The 25,225-nt window shown below is 39.7% G+C and overlaps 2 protein-coding genes across 4 annotated transcripts in view; both read right to left on the bottom strand.

The window, feature by feature from the left end:
- spire1b (spire-type actin nucleation factor 1b) overlaps positions 1 to 11,647 on the bottom strand; it is a 43,125-nt gene extending 31,478 nt beyond the window's left edge. For all 3 annotated transcript variants that reach the window (XM_035164697.2, XM_035164696.2, XM_035164698.2), the window contains exons 1-2: positions 10,985 to 11,647; positions 5,973 to 6,001 (exon numbers count right to left, since the gene is read on the bottom strand). In XM_035164697.2, coding sequence (XP_035020588.1) covers positions 5,973 to 6,001; positions 10,985 to 11,345 — 390 coding nt within the window. In that variant the 5' untranslated portion in view covers positions 11,346 to 11,647. The remainder of the gene's footprint in view (positions 1 to 5,972; positions 6,002 to 10,984) is intronic.
- A 1,822-nt stretch (positions 11,648 to 13,469) lies between these two features.
- On the bottom strand, positions 13,470 to 22,873 carry LOC118114197 (V-type proton ATPase subunit C 1-A). The gene is made up of 13 exons (XM_035164494.2): positions 22,698 to 22,873; positions 22,084 to 22,244; positions 21,454 to 21,521; positions 19,944 to 20,029; positions 19,423 to 19,517; positions 19,105 to 19,196; positions 18,505 to 18,603; positions 18,306 to 18,374; positions 17,996 to 18,088; positions 17,671 to 17,764; positions 15,709 to 15,806; positions 15,471 to 15,597; positions 13,470 to 14,123 (listed from the first exon to the last, which is right to left on the bottom strand). The coding sequence occupies exons 2-13, from the start codon at positions 22,213 to 22,215 to the stop codon at positions 14,025 to 14,027; spliced, it is 1,152 nt and encodes a 383-aa protein (XP_035020385.1). The 5' UTR covers positions 22,216 to 22,244; positions 22,698 to 22,873; the 3' UTR covers positions 13,470 to 14,024.
- Positions 22,874 to 25,225: the final 2,352 nt, after the last annotated feature.

The raw sequence follows: 25,225 nt of genomic DNA, 5'->3' as shown, positions 1-25,225 counted from the left end.
TTTAACTCCTTATAAATAAACTGAAACAGACTGAAGCTAGTCTTAGTATCCACTCAAAGTTGCATCTATTTCTTTGAAGGTACAGTAAGTCTGACATATTGGAAAAGATGGTTATTTGCTTTTTTGAGAGTAGTAAATGTAGAATGAGAAGATTGACACCACGTTTATGTGTATACGGTAAATATGAAAACTGAGTCTAGTTGTTTCAAGTCTTCATGCTGGAGTAAAGCAGATTATTTTCCACAGGGAGGCTCTGTGGAAAACAATCTGCCGACAAGCATCTCTAAATTTGACAGTTTAATACATCTAATGCAGTTACTTTAATCAGTGCAGTAGTATCTGTCAAACAACAAGCTAACAGTGATTTTCTGGGCTCTCGGCTAGTTGCCTCATGGTGACTACACCCCCTTTTGCTACCGGTCAAAAAACCTTACACCCACTAACATCTGGCTTCTGTCTGCAATGGGAATGGATTTGATCGACATTTACTCCCTGGTCAAATGACTCTGTGGTAGAAAAAGGATTTTATCGGCTGACACCTGGGTGTACTAGCTTCTTCTTCAGTTTGGCAGTGTAGACACTGACGCAGCACCTTTTCCTGCACAATATTAAAATGGGCATTGAACTTCCAGGCGTTGGTGCATAAATATCAATGAATGTTTATGTATTTGTAGTTTTGTTTTTCTGCAATTTTTCTTCATCTTGTGCAAAATGCAACACAGGCAAGACGGGGAGGTGAGAGAGCCCTTTTGTTACGTCGAGCATGACTCAGGAAAAAACAGACAGGCAAACACCTCTACTGGCAAGTGGTAGAGAGTCAATCATTTGGAAAAACCTGCATATACCCGCTGAATTTGGTATGAAAGAGCATGCCATAACCCATACAAAAAAAAATCAACACAATTTGTCATTTGTGTATATCAGTTTTGTATGGCTCAAACAAACAAGATAAATGGTAGATCTGTGAGCTCTGTGAGCTCTGGATGCACTGGGCGGTGGAGTTTTGAATTTCGGGGGGGTTGCAGGTTATGTGTCTGTTTCCAGTCTTTCATATGCTTGATAAGTAAGTTGCCTGAGTGGTATCAATCTTTTCATCCAACTCTCTGCAAGAAGGCAAATAAGCATTTTAACCAAGATGTTGAATCGTTCTTTTGAATAGAATTGTTGACATTTTTCAATATATAAAACTAATAAAATAAGAATATGAAAAGCATACAAGGAATCTGAGAAATGCTCCGCTGAATGGCAATGGCCAGTGGACTGTGGTGGTGAGCCCAGAATGTGGAAACTTGTGATACACTCTACATGATGTAAAAACACTATCATAGCTTAAAAAATTAAAGAAACTCTCTGGTATTTGAAAGCAAAGCGTCTGCCCTCTTGCTCTAAATGTTGAGCTGAAAGTTGTAAAGTCATCTTCACTACGTTTCTGATCACACACTGTATTAAAAAAAAGAAATTTCAATGACATCTACAATTTTAGAAAACCGCAGCTGTTCCATCTGAATGCCTGATGGTAATATTTAGCTGGTGTTTATAATTGTTTATTTTCGGCTGCAGATATTTATTTTATTATGACTTGCAGGTAAGGGTGGAAAGGGGTGTGGTTTCAGTTTTATTTTGTACCTGTTCAACTTGTTTGGCGGGATCTAGACAAAGACGGGAGTAGAGCTCCAACATTTCCTGTTGACCTTCACATTTAGCTTTAAGTTTAAGCCACAAAACGCATCTTGAACCCATCACAGTAAGGAGCTTCTTTAGCTGCATCTTTTTCTTTTTTTATGGACAATAGTTGCTACAATATTGGAGAATTCACAAATCCACATCTGAAAAATGTACCAATGACATAATGTCAAAAAGGTGACAGACATGGGAATGATGTTACCATGAAATCAACATGTCCGGCTTATAATTGATTACATTGGTTCCTTTTGTAAGTTGATGCCAAGGAACTGACTGGCTAATGTGGACTGACAGTACAGTTTATGCAAAAACATTCCCTTTGTGACACAGCTTCATATTGTGAGTTGCCTCACTGTAAGAGAGTAACAAGCGTGGATTATTTCCTCTCAGGCACAAAGAATCGCTGAGGAAATTCCTCTCAGATTCTTATGCCTGGCTCCACTGCTTTGACCTCTGACTGTCTTATGACTGAGTGCGGCTGCTTTGGTTTGTTCTCTGCTGGACCCCACATGACTTCACATACAGAACAGAGGGAACACTTGAACCAGGACACGTACATTTTATCCACTTCTATACTCTGATTTTATCTCTTATGACCTCTTTTTCAATTTTTTTCTGTCACACACACTGTACAGGAATCATAAGGCAAATGAGCATCACACCAGCTGAGCAGAGCCACCCACCAGACATTCCAGAGTGAATGTTCTGTTTACATTCAACACTAGATGTGATGTTGAACTCCTAATCCCCTTCCAAACTTCAAAGCTGTTAAGAGCACGCCCAGTTAAACTTTGACAGAGGGGAATGTGATGAAGCCTAATCCACACATTTCTGAGGTTACACCACATCACAGGACCAGGTGGTCAAGCTAGCATGGGCACAGGGTTAATCAAGAAAGCTTGAGCAAGAGAAAACTAGAATAGAACTCAGGAGAACTAAATTCAATCAATCCACACCAAAGTGAACACACATATCAGTCTAAATATGCCAGATTATTTTATTTTTTCAACAAGAATAAGGATCCATGAATTATTCCCTGGAAAATTGCAGAAAATGTCAGAAATAAATAAATTCACCAATCTTGCAAAGTTTGAAGAAAGTGAAAAGAATCCCTTTAAGGGGTGGCGTTGTGATTTGGGGGTGTGATGAATCAGTCGCATTTTCTTCATAGTGTAGCCTGCTCTTGCTAGCTTTTCCAGGATTACCAACCCTAGCATTAATTAACTCCACTCCAAAAGTTAAAGGGTTCTTCAGGCCTACACCCCACCCTTCCACCAAGTTTCAATAAAAATTGGTTGGGTCATTTTTGCATAATCCTGCATTGAGAACATAGGGCGAGATTGTTAAATATCCCTTGTATGTTTGAAGGTCTTCTGAACAATTTAGGTTACCAACTACCAGTAGATGTGAGTAGGTGTTAGTGGCCACCAGCGGATATTAGGGGCATAACTGTACACCTGAGCGCCATCAAGTGTTTTGGGCTTGTAATCAATGATACAGGACGAACTTGAGAGTAAGCTGAGGCTAAAGGTAACAAACTGCAAACAGACAGACAAACAGCAGTGGTCGATGGACAGTATTTATTTTATAGTCTTATTGACCATTTCAAGCACTACACAGTACAAGTAACATTCATTTATACGCAAATTCATAGTCTTCAAGTCTTTAGCCCAAGTACACTTGGACTGAGGGACTAAAGGAACAGGGGCTCGAACCACCTACCTCATGGTTATTGAATGACCCTCTACCTCCTGAGCCACAGTTACCGCCAGCAATTAAAACAGAACCTCCTTTGCTGAGGTAAAGAATGTGTAGGTCAAGATAAAAATTGTCATATCTGAGTGAGGGTGGTTGAAATTTCGGTTCGGCCAGGGTCTTTCTGTGTGGAGTTTACATGTTCTCCCCGTGTCTGCGTGGGTTTTTTCCAGGTACTCACATCCTGTCCAGGACATACCCTGCCTCTCACCCAATGCCAGCTCCCCCCATGACCCTCAAAGGATAAGTGGTATAGATAATGGATGGACGGATATCTAAGTGATTACATATAAAACCGAACAAAGAACAAATATCAGGGAACTCCAGTGAATTTAGCTGTATGATTATTTTACTACTGCTTTATGCAGTTAGCTTGCAGTGCCAGCAGGAGCTTGGTTCATTGGCTCTGGTGAAAACAGGCATCATCTGACATTCACAGTCACATAATTCGCCAGAGTATTTGTTGTCTGAAACCATGTGCAGATGTGTGTCAGTTATGACTACAAACGTGTTTCTGGTCATTCAGCTGTGAGCTGATTGCACACTGTGTGTTACATTATGTTACATTACATTACATTACATGTCATTTAGCTGACGATTGCCCAAGGACACTTCGGCATGGGCTGGGATTCAAGCCTATATTGAGCTAATACTCTGCTGTGGGATTTAAAGCTGTCAGCATCAAGCAGCTCGAAAACGTGGCCAGTAGTTTTGTCAGCCTGTCTGTAACACACTGTATTGTGAGAACTCATTCCTGCTGCAAAGCTGCTTAGAAGGGATTTATCCATACAGTTTTTACATTCTCTGCCTTGACTGTGTGTGTGTGTGTGTGTGTGTGTGTGTGTGTGTGTGTGTGTGTGTGTGTGTGTGTGTGTGTGTGTGTGTGTGTGTGTGTGTGTGCCTGTTTGTGAGAGTGCATGCTTGAGTTATTCACTGACTGTCCATCTGTTATTGCAGCTCTATATAACACAGCAATCCAACTCCAAAAGTCCCTGAAAGTGACTGCACACTGTCTCTAATGAACTGGGAACAGATCCTCAGTTAGTGTGCAAAATGTCACACACACACACACACACACACACACACACACACAACAAGTAAACACATACAGTTGTGTCTCCCTAACCTAACCTTAACTAAACCTAACCTAACCTTAACCAAACCTAACTTAACCTTAACTTAACCTAACCATAACCTTAAAACACGTCTTCACCTTATAATTTTATGATTTACATTATAAGGAAGACAAGTCCACATAATTTGACTGCGATAGTGATACACACACACCAGAGTAACACCGTAAAGATGCCTGCAGAAAAACTAATTCCATCTACAAAATTCTTTAAAATCCTGTTTTCATGAGCTACAACACCAGTTAACAGCTGCTGATGATGGTTGATGTGGAGGAGGAGCCCTTTAATTAGCTATATAAGGTCTCCACATCAAACAGGAGGCGTTGCTTTGTGACATTTCCGATCAGCCAATCAGAGAAGCCTGCTGAGCAGTCTGGAGGTGGTGAAGAACAAGCTCAAAGATGGGACACTGGTACATTACTGACACCATTTGTCTCTAATGCCTTCTAAACATATAACCAGCACTCATCGGAAAATATTTCACAGAGCTGCACCTGTTCACTATGATCTGTGATTTAAAGGGGCAGTCCAACTATTTAAAACATTAGAAAATTACACTTGTTTCATTTGTATAAGATAGGTATTGGTCCATGCAGCTGCAGCAGCTGCTTTGCAGGATTAACACATCATAAACCGATGGCTTATAACAGTTTCAACCACAGCGCTATCTCACACTGGTTACACCTGGATTATTCCAGCAGAAAGCTCCCTCTAATCGTAATGCTATCTCTGCTGTTGTGGCTGCTGCTCTTATTGTGACTAGCTAATGTAACCAACTTGTGACTTAAGAAATCATGTCACTATTGTGGTTAAGCCTGCCATTATCTTTTGCAACAACCCTTCATATCTTATTAATCGACTGATTGGCACCCTTCCAGAAACACTGGAGTTTCCCAGGATGTATTCTCTGAGGTTTTTGAGGTCGATTTAAAAAAACATTGCAAATAATGTTGCAAAACTAGTTACGCTCCATTTTAAAACATGGATATAATTTGTTTTCACACTCAGTGACTGGGTTGCATAACAGTTACATGCAGTAAACATCACACAGCAATGCAAAGGCCTGTGTCAGAAGCCCTAATGTTAACTGTGCATGACTGTGGCCTCAGCTTCAATTAAGTATTTAAAAAGCCACCAGGGTGGCATGGCAGGCTGATCATTTCAACGCAGGTACAAAGTCTGTAACGTCCAAATGTAAATGGTTACTTTGTGCATTGGGTTTTAAGACCCAATGCACAAAGTAACCATTTCTTTCATATTTGCTATTCTTTCCTCCCACACCTATTGCGGGAACTTTGATCATGTGTTTACATAAATATGGCCACATAATAATGTTCAAATCTCTGGCAGCATGTGATGATGAAACAGCAAGGAAAAGAGAATTACAGTGGAGTTACTCACCTCTGTTGTTGTGCAAGGGCTGAATTTATCTGCAAGGGAAACAAGAAAGCAGTGTTATGATAAGCAGCCTATTCATAAAGCAGCTTACAAGCATAAAGACATGTAAAGCTACACATTGTTCAGTTACAGTGAACATGTATTGTATTTATGAAATGGTGATGCTCTCTGAGCCATTCATGTCAAAGGTCATACTTTCAATCCTGTGTCTAAATGTACATAAGCATTTTCAACACAACTTTGCGTTTTGAGCAAAGAAAAGCCCATCGTTTATCTACAGACGTTCCATCTCAAGTGATTCCTTTCAGTGGCCAGGACCCTCCTTTCAAATGCAGTAAGCAAATGGAGAGGAAATGTACCAATCAGGGATACAGTGATTGTTATAACTGAATAGTTTTAGAGGCCTGAAAGAATCACTATGAAATATTTCACCAAAAAAACTAAGACTGGAAAAAATATCAAATAAATAATGCATTTTACACATGAAGTACGTTTAGATGTTTCTCTATCTTCTTAATTTTCCAAAACCCTCAGAGTTCTGTAGTTTTGTAGCCACCTACATAATGTAGATCCAACTGAAGAGAGGCTGGCAATTATTATCAATCACAAATGAAAGCTGCAGTAAGTACAAAAATATGTTCAAATGAGGCAATTTCACAAAGTGGAACTGCAGCTGAGAAAACTGGAATTCATTAAGACAAATCTGAATTTAATTAATTCAGATTATATTCACTATGTCCTCTTAAAATGAGCCAATGATAGAATAAAATGGGTTTATGTCAAATACTGACATTCTCAATACAGACAAAACATTGATATCCTAAACATTTGAATCTGTCAAATCAAGAGGCCAGGCCAGGGGGCACTAGCCACAGCTGAAATCTGTCAATATAAACTTGTCTCTTACTAACATTAAATATGACAATTTGTAAACAATCAAAGCTTTTTTCAAGAACACATCTGCTTGAACAAGGAACAATTTTCAAAATATATTCAATGATGTGTGGCTTTGCTCAAAGCTATAGAGCTGACAGTAAACAAGGAATGACTTAAATATGCACCTTAATGAATCAGGAATTGTGCATGAATGTTGGACACATAATTGGCCCCTCTGTGTAAGTTGTAGCCTCTTTATTGCTCACCATTTAGACAATTTCTAGATCCACACTGGTCGATTCAGATCATCATAAAGCTGCATTTTTCTTTAAGGTATCTGAGGTACAGCTTTTCTCTTTTCCCTGCATCCCACTAATATCAACACAAACCTGTTGTTCTCTCGTTCTCAAGCAAAAGGTTTAATGTAAGCTCTGTGTCTTTCCTAATCACTCTCGCAGATTATGTTGCATGTGACTGATGATGACAAACCCCACCCAACAAGCCGTGATGCATGAATGTACTCCCTTCAAAAACGAAGACGCACTAAGTGTTTCTCCAGGCAACATCAGCCCAGCTTTTACTTCGTGAACAAACAACCCGCTGACGAACGAGCCACTCAACAATCGGCTGTTTTGTGTTGCAACGCGCAGTAAAGCAGCATCACAACAGCTCTGACATCATCTCATGACCACTTTCATCAGCAGATCTGAACGTCATGCAGCTGCATAGTGAAGATGTGGGACGTGTGTCAGTGTGTTCTTAGAAACACAGAGAGAAGTAATCAAGTGACAATTGAGTCATGATGTAAATGTTCTTCTGAATGAGAACAGGGTCTGAAGCTAACATTATCTGGATTTCAATTTACGTCAGTTTAGCAGTTGAGAGCTTCAGCGGCTGAATTCCGACTCGCACTCGTACTCTCACAAAGCTCTTTAACTTATAAAGACAAAAAAAAAATTCCGGGCATAAGGGGGATTTAAGAAACTTCTCTGAGCAACTCTGAGCAACTACGGAACAGAAACGTAAGTTGGTAAGTTGTTTCTGAAAAACTTTTTATCCTATTTGTTGAAAACCTTCATGTCCCATTTGTCATCAATAATTAAAGTTGTCTGAAAAATAAAAAAATGATTGGCTGGTGAATCTGTATGTCACTAATCGACCTGCTTGCCTGTGTGCACCAATCATGTTCATGTATTTTAGGGGCGTAGCTTGGAGAGGGCCGATGGGAGGGGGTGGGATGTATTGGTTGCATTTTTTCGTGTAGCCTGCTCTTGGGGTGACTGTTGCCTTCTCTTTAAAGGTGCTATTAGTTCATTGAAAAAAGAAAAGAAAAAGTATCTTAGTGATAATGGACACAGAATAGACATTGAAATCAACAGGCTGAATCCAGTTCCATTACATGGTGTAATTATCCAAGGCCTGGTTTATTTAATCGACATCTCTGTTGAATAAATTGGATCTTCCTCAGGATCAGGAGAGGAAATTCTTAAAAAATGAAATTCTAAGAATTTTCAAAAATGTCATCACAAGGAGAAGCTCTTTGCACAGGGAAGCTTTGTGAGTCAAAAGCACCCAAATCCTTCAAAATGTGGTCACAGATTTATCTGATTAGTTCGCCTCCATCAGTGGCCTGAGGTTACGCATCAGGAAGTGAGAACCTGCGCTGAATAGCACAGATAAGTGAAAATGAAGCCAGCAAATTACCCTAGAAACTAAAAGCTTTTGTATGATGGTTACACTGAAAAAAAAATACTGATGCAATCGCCCGAAGATACAGACAGCAGTGATTCTCCTGGTAGCCTTCAAGAGGCAGCTCTTCTAGAAAAATGAAATGAAATGTAAAAAAAATACATTTCATTTCCTCATCATATTTTGATGATTGTATGTACATCAAAATATCCAACCAGCTCACATATTGGGCTGTGGATACATTCACAGATTAAGAACCACTGATTTAGAAAATATAAGGCACCTCTGATAATCTGTGGATTTCACTTCATTTGTGTTCTTCAGCAAAGACCAAGCATCTGATATTTTTCAATATTCCATGTCTGATGTGAAACTAACTGACAGGAAAATATGCTCATCTGTGAAAGAAGAACTTGACTGCTGAGGGAAATATACAAAAAAAGAAAATATGACTCATATTTATATAAATAGCTAAAATAATTGCTAAATATAAGAGCTCAAAGCATTACCCATGTTTCCATTTTGCATGATGTGACAGAGGAATATAAGCCCGGACCCCCCTCTTTAATGGTAGCTTCCATGCTCCTAAAAATAGCCCATTCATTGAAATCATATAGAGCTACAGGCCACACCAGCACCGTCATCACAGCTGTGCCTCTCACATTCACTTACAAAAGTCGATTAGAATGAGCATGTGGTTTATTGGTTCAAAAGCCGTAGCATTGACTCAGCAGACGTCTTTACGGTGTGTGCTATACCCTATTTGTGTTGAGAGCTTGTCCCTGAAGCCCTTAATACCAGTAGACACAGACATGGACAGATAGGCAGGTCGGCTGTCTGCTCTGCACTCTGCAATCGTGATTACAGCAGATGATGAACATGACAGGCATCGGTCGGATGAGACACTGTGATGTGTTTGCTTTAGGTGCATGTTATTATTCACAGACACACCCACTGACTGTATCACTGCAGGGCTTCGGGGAGCCATTTGCTTTGTTTGGTTTGAATCCTGGTTGATTCCTTTATTTAAGATATCTGTCGTAACTCAGATACGTGGGGAAATAGACACAGACACAGTGAAACATCCTCACATGTTGTCAATGGTTTGTATTTTTATATCCCTTTTCAAGTCGTGATGACCACTAAAAGTGCATTACAGTGCAGTTTTGCCATTAACCCATTCACAATTACATTCATACGGTGCATCTATGTGCAGCACTTTCTCTATCATACATCACTCACATACCGTCAGCACAGCCTTCAGAGGCAATATTGGGTTCAGTATCTTGCCCAAGGACACTTTGGCAAGTAGAATGGGGGAGACTGGGATCAAACCACCAACCTTCTGGTTAGAGGACAACACAGTCTATCTCCTGAGCCCCAGCTGCCATATGAGACTGAAATTATCATAAAGTACAAGCGAGTCATCATAAAAGTGATGCATAGCCCCACTGAAAAACTGTACACCTCTAAAGGGAAATTTCCAGCATATTGCAGGGATTTTTTCATTTTGCACACTTGCTAATAGAAACACTGTCACACAGGCCGGGCCCTATAACGCCTCCTCCTAACTTCCCTGCAATACATAGCACATCATTAATTATAGCTGTGATCAACAGGGGCCCCTGTATCACAGGTGGTTAGGAGCAGCTGAATCAGGCTTCATGGATACAGTGAGATATTCTGTCCGTCCTGGGAGAGGGATCCCTGTGACTCTCTCGGAGGTTTTCACATTTCCCCCTGTTAATAGGTTTCTTTTGGTAGTTTTTCCTTACTCTTGTTGAGGGTTAAAGATAGAGGATGCCACACCTTGTTAAGCCCTAGTAGAATATGGGCTATGCAAATAAAATTTGATTAACTGATAGAGATATGCAGGAAACTTGTCACAACTTAATATCCAGGCACCAATCAGCTTCCACTTTCATCCAACACTGGCCACACTTCAGCTTATAATCAAATGCTTCATCAGATGAAGTGGAATGAACACAGTGATCTGATGTGAGGAGGCTTTTAATAAAAGGTGAAACCACATGATAGCACGGCAGACACACGTGACGAGGAAATAGATGAACGTTCAGTGAAAACACCACAGCATGAGGAGCCATGGCAGCAGGGGTCTGTGGGGGGAGAGGAAGAATCCCTTTGTCAAGGCCCAATGTTGACTATAGGTCATGTGTAATGGAGCCATAACTACGGGCTGCAGATAACACAGTAATCCTGACATGCAAATGAAGCCCCTGAGTGTGTAAAAATGTTGACCTGCTAATAATATTTGTAGTGAGATTGTTACACTTTGGTACCTCTGTAATACTCCTGTTATATTCCCAGCTCTATAAAGCAGGTCTTCAACACAAGGACAATAACAACACCTCCACTACTTGAAATGCAAGTGATGGTCTGGCCTAGATCTGAGTAGCTTCAGGCGCACTCACTCTTACATAATATGTTACCTTCACATCCCTGGTGCTCCACCATCACAGACCCATCTCTCTGAATCCAAACATCCGCTGCTCCGGATATTCTCCTCGGAGCCGCCGCTGGTGATGCTCCGGTGGCGGCGGAGGAGCTCCCTCTGCTCCGGTGCCCCTTCGCCAGCGTCCTGCAGCACTGGTAACACACCGCCCATGCCTGCTCCTCGTTGATGGGCTGGCTGTACAGCCTCAGTATGTCCTCCAGAGTCAGGCCCTCCGCACCTGCTCCCTCCGCCGAATTCATGGCGCGCTGATGCGGCTGATGCGGCTGCTCATCCCGGCGGGTCGCTGCGGCAGCATCCGTCAGCCCCGCGTTGTCCGAGCATCGCTGCTCGGCCATCCTTTCATTATCTCAGCGCAGGAGGCCCGGTGACGAGAACAGGATCAGGCCGGGATGTGAGAGGAGACCCGGAGGCATCGATGCTTTACCCCGCTGCTCTCCGCTCCTGGCAGAAGGAGCAGCTGCACACCGCCCGCCTCACGTCTCGTTCAGGTTCCGGTGCCAGCAGCAGTCATAAGACTGCGTGTGTGTGTGTGTGTGCGACTGGATCCTGCACAGCCTGTCTCTATGTGTGTGTGTGGGTGTGTGTCTTACATCCGATCTCAACACAGCAAGCCAAGCGCTCTCCTTCATCACATGATCTCTCTCTCTCTCTCTCTCTCTCTCTCTCTCTCTCTCTCTCTCTCTTTGTCCCCTCTATTTATTACTCTCTCTCTCATACACACATAAACAGTACATTATTCCATTTCTATCTTAGGGAGGACCCATTTTATATACAGATACAGATACACCTGAATCTACATTGTAATTATCGCTTGTTATGTGTGGGGTTTTGTAGACACAGACTCACCAACACTGGGCAGTTAAAGACTGGAAACATAACCAGGTCTGATGAATCTGGATTTCTGCTGAGGTTGCACATGGAAGGGTCAGACTTCGGCACCAGCCGCATGAATCCATGGAGCCAACATGCTGTCCAGGCTGCTGCTGATGGTATTGAGCTGTGGGGAATGTATTCTTGGAGCCTTGATGTGATGGGAGATTTCTGGGAGCTGGTGAAAGGAGAACTCAGGAAACAGCTTACTGTATGTCGTACGCAGAAGAGTATAATATCAACATTAACAGAGTAACATAAGCAATTGTTACCCCCAAATCTGAAAATGTCTTACACAGCATCCCAACTTAACTCCTTCCCTCCTCGCATCACCCATTTTGGCGTCTTTTTGGAAACCTCAACCTAAAAGCCCACATACCTAAATCTCGTAGTGTATATGTGAATATGAAAGTCCCTGAGCATAGACGTTACAATTTAATGCTAGTTTGCCATTTATCTATAACCTGGCCTTGGGTATTGCTAATAGAGAAGAGAGTATCTGTGGAATGAGACAGACTCTGTTCTCCTAATGGTTAGCTGATGTGCTGTGTATGGACGCTAAAAACTTTCTTCACGCTTAAGGTTCAGAGTGTACGATTTAGGTGAAAGGGATCTATTGGCAGAAATTGAATAAAAATAATCCTATGATGTTTTCACAAGTGTGTTTCATCTAAATTGTATGAATTGTTTTCTTTACCCTAGAATGGGCCCTTTATATTTAAATACTTTATATTTATATCTGGAGCTGGTCCTCTCTTTGGAGGCCACCATGTTTTTTTTACAGTAGCCCAAACTGGACAAACTAAACCCCTTTTGAGTTTTTATGACAACTGAAGGATTGCAGACTATGTTCATCTCTTATCGTCACAGTTAACCATCTTCTAATGGAGGATAATGCTCCGTGTCATAAAGCAAAAGTCTCCAACTGGTTTTATGAACATGATAGTGAGTTCAGTGAACTTCAGTAACCACCCCAGTCACCAGATATCCAATAGAGCATGTTTGTGATGTGGTAGAAGAGATTGGCAGCATGAATATGCATCTGCCAGATCTGCCAGGTCAACATGGAACAGAATCTCAAAGGAAAATTGTCGAGTCAATTCTAGGAAAACCTGCCGCTGTTCTGAGAGCAAAGGAGCAAATATGCATAATAAGTGTGTCGTTACCAATGAAGTGCTTGGTGAGTGTTTGTGTTAAAAGGGTGACCAGGGCAGACCAGGCGTGTTTTTGCTGGTCCCTAACCAAGCTTACATTTGTGAGTCATTTGATTAGGATTCCCAGCAGAAGTTTGTGTGTCTGCTGGTCTCCTCCATGTTGAAACTCAAAGCATTTCACTTGCAGCTATGTACATTCCATATAAATTCTGCTTAAAAAAGGGAAGTGTGCTTGAAAATGCCTGTGGCTCTACAGATGATCATGAGTCATTACAAGGATACAGAGAAACTCATTATACACACAGACGCTGTTATATGTGTTATTTGTTTCACATGAAAGTCTCCATATGAACACGTCACGTTCATACTCCTCTGAATTCTGTTCAGACATCAGATGGTTTCTTTTCTAATTACTAATCAATTCCCAATCTCACACATATTTGATATGATTTAATCAACAATCATATTTATTCAATCAATGTCTTACACAGTACTCAGATATAGATCTCTGTTTGACAGCAAATATACACAACAACACACATACACACACACGTATAACATTTCGTTTCACAATGTTTGCAGGAACAACCCATAACCTCAGAACCACACAGATCTGGTTGCCATGGGTACGATGATATCACTGCACATATGTAAACACCAATACAGAAGATGCAGCTATCAACACGCACCAGAACATGTGGAATGAGACAGTAAATGTACAATAAGACCAATTCTTATTTATTTTAACATCAAAAAAATATGTGTCTGGTTTGTGAAGAAAAGTATGCTGTAAACAAAACAATATTTAAAAGTCTTTTTGTCCCTTGGTTGTAAAAGTGATAGGAGTTCGTTGATGAGCCTTTTCACCATGAGGAATGAACATGCAGCGTTTTCATTCAAGCAGTAGACGTGGAGAGGCGACAGTGAGGAGAGGGACAGCTAGGACAGTGGGAGGTGCAGGGGGAGGCTCGTACCAGAAGGGACAAGTTGTTAAACTTTGAAGTCCAACAGGTTGCAGTCGATCTTGTAGTAGACGTAAGGATAATACTCCTGCTGGCTCAAGTTCAAGCCTGGGATGTCTATCACAGTCTGGCCATGGGACAATAAGAAACGTTAGTGTGAGCGAGCTGCATGTTGTAATGACTACAGTATCTGCAATCATCTCCAAAATGAAATCTCCCTCATGCATTATTACATTATTAGTAATTAAACTAGTTTGTGTAGTGGTAATGAGGATAACTGAGGTGAAGTAGTTGATGTAGCATAAACAAGGTTTCCCTGCATTTAACTTCAAATTTCAAAATGTATACTTTTGAATAAGGCTATTTTATTTAACCAAAACTTATTTCATGATAAGTTCTAGAGATGTTCGAATATCGATACCAGCATCAGGAAATGCCTCTGACAGTTACAAAAATGCCGGGTCAGGCATTGGCAAGTACGTGAGTCTATGTTCCAGCCCGATAGGCTGCACTGTACTGCCACTGGCAAGTACTGTTTTTAGAGTGGGGAAGAAGAAGTGATTTCCGGTAGCATAACCGCATTTAACAGACATTATAAACTCGTCAAAGACAGGAGGGGAAAAATGGTATTGGAAAATATCTAATAAGTTAATAGACATTTGTTTTTTATACACATTATCACAGCATCACTAAAAGGGCTGGGACTGTATTGAATACCCTCACTTACAAGCATTATTTGACACACAACAAGAGGTCCACGCTACAGACTGTGCATGAGGTTTTGATTATTTGGACTCTTGATTATTAAACTTCAAATAAATTATACAGTACATAATTATGTGATAAAAATATACTATATACTATTTGGTATAACATTCAATAACTTGCAGGAAAGTCACTACCAAATCAACCTCACAAAAAGAAAACAGAATGATGTCTTTTAAAGATTTTAACACTTTCTTCTACTCTACACTCTTTTCTCTCTTTGCTTTGCCATGCAGAACAGTGTTCGTTAGCAGCACATTCAGAATCTGACAGCGTCTTTGCAGCATCCATGTCTGTTTTTAGTCAACTTGTTTTTGTCCCTCTTTGATCAATAGATTTGGTGTGTATTATAGACATAGGACACATTGCAGGTTCTGGTGTTGAATGGACTAAAATGTAACGTTTACATGGGAAATTAATGAGACCATTATTAAAATGTCAGATAAGCTAAAACATATGAATGTATTCAAGAATAAATTTGGGGTAGAAGTTTAAGTTTCAAAAAGAGACTTCTTAAAAATAATTATTTTAAGTAATGGGGCTATTGTATATATTATCATTTCCTTTATGGATAAAATTCTTGCTGAGATATTTCATATCATAATTTATTCCATGATAATCATATTATGAATTGTTTGAATTAGCACATGCCAGTGTTTTTCTGGATGCTGTGAGCTTGCAGTACAGTAAAATGATACAGAGTACTCACATCAATGATAGCAGCTGCGCTGCTGTCCAGATGCTTGTACAGATCATTGAGCACCTCCCGCAGCTTCTTCATGGTCTTCTTGCTGGGCTGCAGCAGCATGGCCTGAAAGTTCACCGGCAGCCCGTATCTGCAGGAACAACACGTCACACATGTGAACAACTGAACGTCATTATGTGTTCAGCTTCTGTGTAGTTATATACATGGGTGAGATTATGACTGTGTCGTATGATTACTGCACCTTAAAACAGATTCCACAAAGACCCTGAGTGCTTTAATGTGGATCCACGCGATGAAAGCTTCACTGAAGTTCACTTTCAGCCATCGAACAAGTGGCCCCTGCAGAGAGGAAACGCAACTTAAGGTTAGAAAAGCCATTCATTTATAGTAATTATCTATTTAGGCTGTTGTACTCTTACAAGCTTTTTTTTGCAACCAGTGACTCATATTTGCAAGTTATTAAACAAATAGAAGATGGGGCCTCATTTCTCTTTCTGTCCTAAACAAGTCAATTGTTTCTGCACCACCACTGGTGAGTGGAATGTTTTTTTACTGCAGTGGATTTGGAAAACTAGTTTTGTTGCACTAAACAAAAAAAATCTTCCTGTCTTAGGATCCCTGCAGGAGAAGGAAGGTTAGTAAATGGGTTTGACAACACACTGAAATATTGAATCATATTGGGAACTTTAAATTATATTTTTTTATGCATCACTGCCCCTTAAATCATTTGATAAAAACTGATTCAATTATTTCATTCCTACCTTTCACACTAATGTAAACCATTTTTCCAAAGTGTGAAATTAGTTTTCTGATCATCTTCAACATCTGTATCTAATTTTATTTGTACAAATCTGTATCTATTCCATCTCCATAGTTCTTCATTCAAATAAGCAAAGTAGGTAAAGTTAGCTTAAAATGGTTAATTCATCAAAAGTGAACAGTGTGTTAGGGTTAGTTGTTCATTGTCGTCAAGTAATGTGGAATGCCAGGTAATGAAGCTGTAAGAAGAGATTGTTGAGAATTCTTTTTGATGTGTCAAAGGATGGTTTGTTGTAAAGTTGGCTGTTTTTCCCTAAATTTAAGAAAGCCAAATATACAGTACTTTAACCTGTCATTTGGAGCTGGTCTACTGAAAACATAGTTAGATGAAAACTAAATAAGTTATAAAATTTAACTAAATACATAAACTAGAGAAATGGTTGCCAATAATGAACTGTATGTCTAAATACATTTAAAGAGTAAACAATTGGATAAAACACGTGTGTATCTTACTATACCTTCCAAGATCAAGAGAAATCATTACCCAGCCATGGAACCATGTCAATGAGCACATTACAAAACCTAGAAGTACAGCCTTGCGTTCATATGCCTCCGCCAACCAGTGCAGTTTCAGTCTACATACATCTTTATCCAGACTCATATGAGGTCACTATGACCAAGTGAGTCTAAGTGTCTAAAATTCTCTCAAGGACTTCTTAAAGGGATAGTTCACTGAAAAATGAAAATTCACTCATTATCTACTCACCACTATGGTGTCATCCAAGTGTCCACAAGCCCCGAAATTTATATTTGACTCGAAACATCTACGTCATTTAAACCGTGTTTTTAGCCTAAATGTCCTCTGATATCCTCCTACGAGGTGTGTTCGCGGACCCTCGGACACACATCATGGTGCTACGTCTGCTAGCTTAGCAACTTCCAGTGGACTTTTAGGCTTAAAACATGGTTTAAATGACGGTGGTAAATTACCTCGTTTCGAGTTGAATATGAATTTGCGGACACTTGGGTGACACCACACGAGCCATATGAAGGCATGTTATGTTTTTCTGTTGTTTAATCACTTCTGAAGTCTAGGTCACCATTGACTGTCAAAGTTTACTTCTGAGACTCCAGAAGTGTTTTGTGGACTCAAACACTTCACCCACCCCTCCATCGACACAATGAACCCTCAACCAACAAAGTCGAATCAGTTTAACCTTGAGTCGAACAGAAAATGTATCTACCAAATTTGAAGAAATTCCCTCAAGGCATTCTTGAGATATCCCGTACACAATAATGAGATGGACACGCAACATGAAAACATAATGCCTCTGCCACTGGCTGTGACCTTTAGACCTTTTGACCCATTAGATCAATTTTCATAGAGATATCACCAATAGTTTTAAAACAAGTTTGAAAATTTCTCATTGTCCATTTCACTTACAAACTGCTTCTTCTTATCGGTGGAGAGCCGTGTCATCTCCTCTTTGTCTGCCTTCATCTCCTCTTCATTGTACTGAAAGTCTCTCACTGTGAACCTGGAAGTAAGATGGAGAGGAGAGGACAGTTTATAATGAAAATTCAAAAATAATGTTATTGTTTTTTCCAGCCTGTGATCGTTGCAGCTCTGTTGGAGATATTTCTGTCTGCCCTTCAATCTGGTCTCCTTTGAAACTAAGCTTAATTTCTATTTGTAGACTCTTTTCACACATCTATTTTGTGATTCACACACTGTTATGTAATGGTAAAGTATGTATAACAGTTCGTACTTGTTCTCTCTGGCTTTGTGTTTGAAGTCATCCATAGCTTTCCTAAACAGAGTGACACCAAACAGGCCGCTGTCGTTGTCCTCAAATAGCAGACTGGAAAAAAAGAAAGGACCATGTTATACTGTTGTAATGAAGCTGGTAAGATGAATTTATAATACAGGTGGTATATGAGGAAAACAATACAAGAAATTGGTAAAAATACAGATGAAATAAAAATCACGTGACACAAATAATGTGTAAAAATGAAGAAACCTGACATGGGTGTCTCTAATAAAATGTCTGTTTCCTTTGATATGATGACATCACTCACTTTGAGGATCGAGGCACCACCATCTCGGCGAGTGTTTCGTATGTTTTCTGCCAGTCAGTGTATCCCGTCCTGAAAGAACATGAAAGCACAATAAAATATATCTTTCTTCAAAATAAAAGCAGTGGCATGATACTTTCTGTTTTAATGCTTTATTCCCCCAAAATTGTAATATGTGGTTGACTGGTGAAGTTATACTCACTTTGGAACAACTACCACCAGAGTGATAAGGTACTCTGAGTCAAGCACAAAGTCTTCCTTCTTGACAATGTCGGCCAGACTCCTGGTCAGGAGGCTCCCCCTAATGGCACACAGCAGTGATACAAAAACATGGATGTGACATAGTGATGGTGCCTGGGGTTCACAAAGCATTTGCGGGGCAGTAATTTTTCAGACCATGCTGACATGGTCATAGAACATGTCCAGGATCTTTGAAGCTGAACTGGCGAATAATCTCAGGCCAAGAAGAAACCAAACAGGGCATTGAAAGCGAATATTTCTTTTCATTAAATTTTTTAAAAATAAAGTCAATGAGACAAAAGGAATAAAATTATACAGCCAGGATCAGCCTGATCTAATCTAGGAGGTTTTTGGAATGACAGTTTTATTGGTGGCAAAGTGTTATATTTTGGTGCCTATTGGATATGCTGTCAGCCAACGCCTGTTCACAAATATTTCTTCGGCTAATGGTAGGAAAAATTTAATAAATTCTTTCTTAACCGTTCCTAGTGTTTTCTGTGGACACATCATTATTAGAATTTTTTACGTTATAGATGCATTTTAGTGTCTTTGGATTACTTACGCATTCTTCCTTTCTAAATTCTGCAGGTTTCCCTTCAGGTTGTTATAAGCAGATGCTCTTGTCTTCAGGTCATTGTCAATCTGGGATACTTGCTGTAAAGGATGAAAAGCAACATGGAAATAATTTATAATTGAAATACACAGTAACATTGCATTAATGACACACTTGTTTTGTATTCAAGAACGCTACCCAGATAGCATTAGAATCATTAAGCTACATTAAAAAGTACATAAATACCTCAAATAAGTAAATTATTCTAAATTAAAATGCATATTTTTTCATCACCTATATATTGTCCAGTTAAATGGTCAGACCCACCTTTGAGATGATTTCAGAGATGTTTTTAAGTGACTGTTTGATGGGATATTTTGCCATGTCCCACTGAAATCTTGTGATGTAGGTGACAAGATCAACTGAAAAAAAGTCAGCAAAACACAATTACCTGAGTTAAGTAAACAGTTTTTTCAACATTGCTTTACAAATACAATTAAATAAGTTTTGATCCAACTTACAAAAACACACATTTTCTAACTTGCATGCAAATAGTTTCAGTTTTCTTTGCCAGGATATCTGCCACTAATACTATACATAAAAGGTCAATGGAGTTTAATTTGTGCTTTTCAATGCATTGAATAAAATTTAAAGACATAATACAAAAGATATTCAAAAGATAAAATGATGTTTTCTAAATTGGATGATTTGACTCTTGAAACATAACTTCACAACATTGTAGAAAACATTTAAATCTAACTTATTCTCATGATATAATTCCAACTTCATATAAATCAGTTTCTGGTAGTGAAGTTATCAAAAGACACTGTGTTGGAACATCACTGTACCTCCATTGGCCAGCAGGTTCTCCTGTACTTTGTCTCGACTGTCCTCCAGCACGTCGGCCATGTACTGAGCTACCTTCTTCACCACACTGTGAACAGCCGGGAGACATGAAACACACCGTTCCAACACAAACTGCGTGCACAAAGCCAGAGTAAACCGTACACTCATCCTGCAAATGCTCACATGGCCGCCATCCTCGAAATTTAACACAAACATACACACACATCAGAAAGCTTCACATATCCCTGTTAAGGTCATTTCCTGACAAGGCGATTTATAACATGGCAGAATTTCAGGGTTTAAAATTCTTGACCACACTGTTCAGCGGCACATCATAGAGGAGACATGTCCACAGGGGAAATAGATCAGTGGTTCCCAAAGTAAAGGTCAAGACCCCTGTGGGGGTCACAAGACACTGAGATGGTTTCCAGAGAGCAATTAGAAAGGGCATATTTTAGCCGTAGAAATGAAAAAAGAATTGTTGAAATTAAAATAAAACCATTTAAATAAATAAAGATGTTATCAGCTGTCTGATTTCCTGTTCATAAATGTGGGTTGTATGTCTTTCATTTGGCGTTTAATCAGTATTTAGGTCTTTAACAATTTCTATAACTATTAGAAACTATCTAAATTTGTATTAATATTTACTGTATCATGTGTCCAAATCATATCAAATTCAACACTGCACTTTCCATAACCATGAAGAATACGAATGCCAAGTGTGACGTCGATAAGACAGTATGTGAGACAGACAAACAGATGTTTGTGGAATTAATAGGTCGATAGCAGAATTGTCACAGATCACATCTAAAGAGTTCATAAGACAGAACATCTGCCTCTTGAGCTTAAATTCAATTATCTGTAATGTATTTTATTGTTCATATTATGACATTAAAACACTGAATTCACTAGTTAAAGCTCAAATAAAAAAGATTGCATACATTTATGGGTGCAGTTTTCATTTGTTTAGGTTCTCTGCTTTCCACATTCTAGATGGAAACTTCAAAAAGGAGTAAAGTCAGACTTTAGTCCAACAAATGGAACCGTGTTGCAAAGTTGGTCTTTCTCACAGTCTTGGAAATATCTACAGAGTAAGCAAAGCATAACTCGGGCAGTCATGGCCGTGTGTGAGTTTTGATGTCACATTTTCAAAAGACTATGAACAGCAGATTCAGCACATTCTTGTGGCACATAAGTCATCAGGTATAAATATGACCAAAGAAAAAGCTGCTGGTGTGTCACCCAACTGTAAATTGCCAAGTTTAGAACCGCGAGCCTCGGGCCCCTGTGAAATTCCTCATTGTTACAAAGTAAGGGAAAGAATTGTGAAGTGATTGACCTGCTACATCAGAATTTGGAGCACTGCAGGTTAAGGGGATTTTTTAAAATGCTGTTTAAAATACAGACAGCTTTTTTATCTGTTTATAAAAACTAAATTTAATCACTAAATAATATTTCATAGACAAAGAATACCAAAATTCAATTCAGGTCAGTATACTGCAAGTAGCTTACCTTTCAACAAATGAGTCAAATTTGGCCAGCTCATCCGACAGTCCAACCAGGACATCTAGTGTCCCAACCTGTTTTGGGACAAAAAAAGCAAAAAATAAATAAAACAAAAATGCATCATAACTTTTGACTAATTAGTCATGAGATCTGGGTCATCAGGGTTGTGTTTAAACAGCGGCATCGGGGGTTCAATCAGCCTACAGTGACATCCAGGGGGCCCTATGTGTTTAGGACGGCGCCTCTTTGTCCAGACCTGCTCATGCATCTCTAACAGTTCCAGGAGAACATCACAGCCCCATGTGGCCGCAGGGTCAGCGAGGTTACCTCACCTTCAGCACAGAGAGGATCCAGACGAGCTGAACTGCTCTGTGGACGAAACCTTTGACGCTTAATCAACGCTTCATCATGCAGGAAACGGATCTGTGCAAAGGCTGCTTCCAATGTTCAGAATCAGCTTATTCTTGACAGTGGATATACAAGGTGAGTGGTTTTGATATTAGACCTCATCTCTAACCGCTGCTGAACTTTATACAAAATGATGACCACAATGAATAACTTGAATGTTACGTCCGTAGATTCTACATTATCACAAAGTTGTGGCTGTGCACAAGGGGGAAGGTGCAGAAAAACAACCTTGAGGTCTGGTATGTTGAACTTGTGGTTGGCGGAGAGGTTGTGGGTGCGTGTGGTGGCTGCCATCATTTTGTCCCATGTCTGCTGGCAGGTCTTCTCTCCAGGTGCAGAGATCAGCCAAAACTCTGTCATGATTACAGCACTGGTGCAACTAGAAAGAACTGAGAAGAAAAGCAGATTTAGACTCGTGTGACTGCATTTGTTATCATTCACTTTACAAAACTATGAGGTTTGTCCTCTACTGAGTCTGTTTGTTTTTTTTATCATTAGTGTGTTTACATGTCTCCTGTTTTTAGCTAACTGTTAGCTCCCTGCGTTGTTGTCATTAAGTGTACGGCTGCTGTTTACCACTTAGAAAGCTAGTAAAATAATGCTTTGTTTGGGGGTCAAATCCGTTGAAAATTACTGTAATGAACCAGTCGTATTTATTTTCTAATAGTTATAGAAAGTGTTAAAGGCTTAAACACTGATTAAACGACAGTGTAAGTCAGACGAAGCGGGCACAAAAAAGATGGTTAAGGTCAAGCAGCATCCAGCAGGATGTTAGCCACTTAGCTTTGCTCACAACTGCAGCACATGTAGTTGTTTGACGATTGTGTGACGACTTCACTCACCTGTGTATTAAAATGTGGCCGTCGCCAGTTAAAACGTCGCTGTGTGTGTGTTTGTTTCTACGGCTTGATAATGTTCATAGTTGCCATTCACCACAGTTCTTCAGGTCTCCTGACAGCAGCATCAGAGTCAGCTGATCTGCCGGAGGAACCGGAAGGCCTCTCACTCCCTCTGCTCGCTGTGCAAACACAGCAGCGACCACAGCTGGTGCATACGGTGTATTGCAGCGCGAGCACAGCCAAGTGCAAGTCTCATTCTATATGTGTCCAAATATCCCAAATCATAAAAAAAGACCTGAAGCTGCTTCACAATCTGAACAGCATTCTCTATCATTATAGAAAGAAATATTCACCGGACAAATCACATGGGGAAAATGGAAGAAACCAGTGTCATGTTGTACAGAGCATCAGGGTAACAAAGTTATGTATAGATTGATGGAAAAGATCAACAGAAGCAAAAAAAAAGAAAGAAGCATATATTACATTGCAAAGCTAATTTGATTTAGTTTGAGGGACTTTTTTCAAAATTGAATTTCAATATTGCAAGACCTCCACCCCAGACTTGGGCCTTAAGTCAACATTCCAAGGGTATTATTACATTATTTGAGACGGAAACAGACACATACTTGGATGCCAAGTCAGCAGCATTTGAGACTTTAGAGTTACTAAATTTGGAAAAGCCGGGTCAAGTTTCCTGACTTTGGGTGTCTCCTGTATGGAATCTGAGGAAAACACCCCCAAAGGGACATGTTTATAGTTCAGTGGGCCTGGGGTTCATTGTTTGGGACACAATGCTTGGTCTGCCTGGAGCCAACCCTCGACATCAAACGGCAGGGTGAGTTTGCCCATAGCTGGCTAGAGGCCAGTCTACTGGGATGTTATCAGGACGCGCACACACACACGCACGTCACAATCAGTCAGTCTGCAGAGCACAGGCTACTGCTGAGTGTAATCTTTTCTGGTTCAATAAGAGAGAAAATGTTATTTTAACAATAAATAGGATCTCACGCACACTTGTTTGACTCAGCATCCTTGCCATCAACCATTACAGTGTCTTACTCACATGACCTGTGATTTGTCTCAAAGTTATGTTTGTGAACATTGAATAAGGCCTTGAAGTGTTCAAAAAAATAGTCACATTGAAATAACTAACAAATGTTGAAACTGTGGTAATGGGCAGACTGTTGCCTTGTCTTCTCCTCCCCTATTTCTTTAGAAAATGCTGCATTTTGAAGTTTGTCGTCAATTCACTTGTGCATTCCAGGAATGAGGGTTTCTCTACATGCTTTGTGTAAACTGTCTCACTGTACATCACCTGTGTAATCTTTCAATTACCTGCATTTTACTTCATTGGGGCGACAGTGACCTACTGCTTCCAGAAATGCAAGCATGCTAACAAGCACACACAAAGCCTTACAGGCTTGTATGTGTGTGTGTGCGCGCGCATGTGTGTGTGTGTGTGTGTGTGTGTGTGTGTGTGTGTGTGTGTGTGTGTGTGTGTGTGTGTGTGTGTGTGTGTGTGTGTGTGTGTGTGTGTGTGTGTGTGTGTGTGTGTGTGTGTGTGTGTGCTAAACATGATTTATTTGTCAGATATTGTACAAGTCCTCAGAAGAAACACTGACTATCTGTAATTAGTTTGATTTACAGGAACGGTCCTCATTTATAATAAACCACATTATCTCATATAACTACTGACACAGAGTTATGAACAGTCTATTCTGCAGTCTATCTTGGCAGAAAGGAAACAAGGGTGAAATGTGCATCATTTTTTAGGCTGTGTAATTGTTTGCCCATCATGGTATATCTTACTACGTCTCTCCACCACTTTGATACTATTGTTGAAAATGACATGTCGAGGGAAAGCCCAGAGATAAAAAATCGTTCCTTTTAGGTTGCATTCTGCTTTGTTCGAAATAAAAGATACAAGTTGTCAGGCCTTAGAAATCAACGTTTAAAGTAAAAACAAATAAATTGTGCCAACTAATAAAACTTCAGTCTCTTGCTTCAAAAACTGTGAGTGAGTTCTGACAACTTAAAATCTCAATATGTGATTCATTAAACAGCTGCAAAGTTGCGTTAACTCATGTTCTTTATTTTAGGGATAGAAGGGCTTAAAATCAGAAGCTCAGTTGACTCGTTTTTGAAAGACTAAATCAATCAACTCCTCATACAATGTTATTTTGAAACATTGCTTGTATATTTCCATCTCCAAACATGCATTGCATTAGGTTTATACTTTTTTTTAACATATGAAAAAAATGATATGATGGACATTGATACTGTATGTGGGTTTTAATCTGACTGTCTCTGATGTGGCTTCTCTCTAAATTCAAATTAAAACACAGCAAACAATGATGAAGATATGATGAAGATGTTGAGAGAAACTATGTTTGCTTAATGTTTATGTCCAAGGCTTTAATGCACGAAAGTTGAACATTAAAGACACTAAGAACAAAAGTAAGAGGAATCTGAATTCATTTGTATTTAAGTGTATTTAAAATACTGCTTTGAAAGATTTCAACTTTGAGTAA

The sequence above is a fragment of the Hippoglossus stenolepis genome, chromosome 8, assembly GCF_022539355.2.
Source record: "Hippoglossus stenolepis isolate QCI-W04-F060 chromosome 8, HSTE1.2, whole genome shotgun sequence".
NCBI classification, from domain to species: domain Eukaryota; kingdom Metazoa; phylum Chordata; class Actinopteri; order Pleuronectiformes; family Pleuronectidae; genus Hippoglossus; species Hippoglossus stenolepis.
The sequence above is the reverse complement of the archived record's forward strand: the minus strand, read 5'-3'. Positions and strand labels throughout refer to the sequence as shown.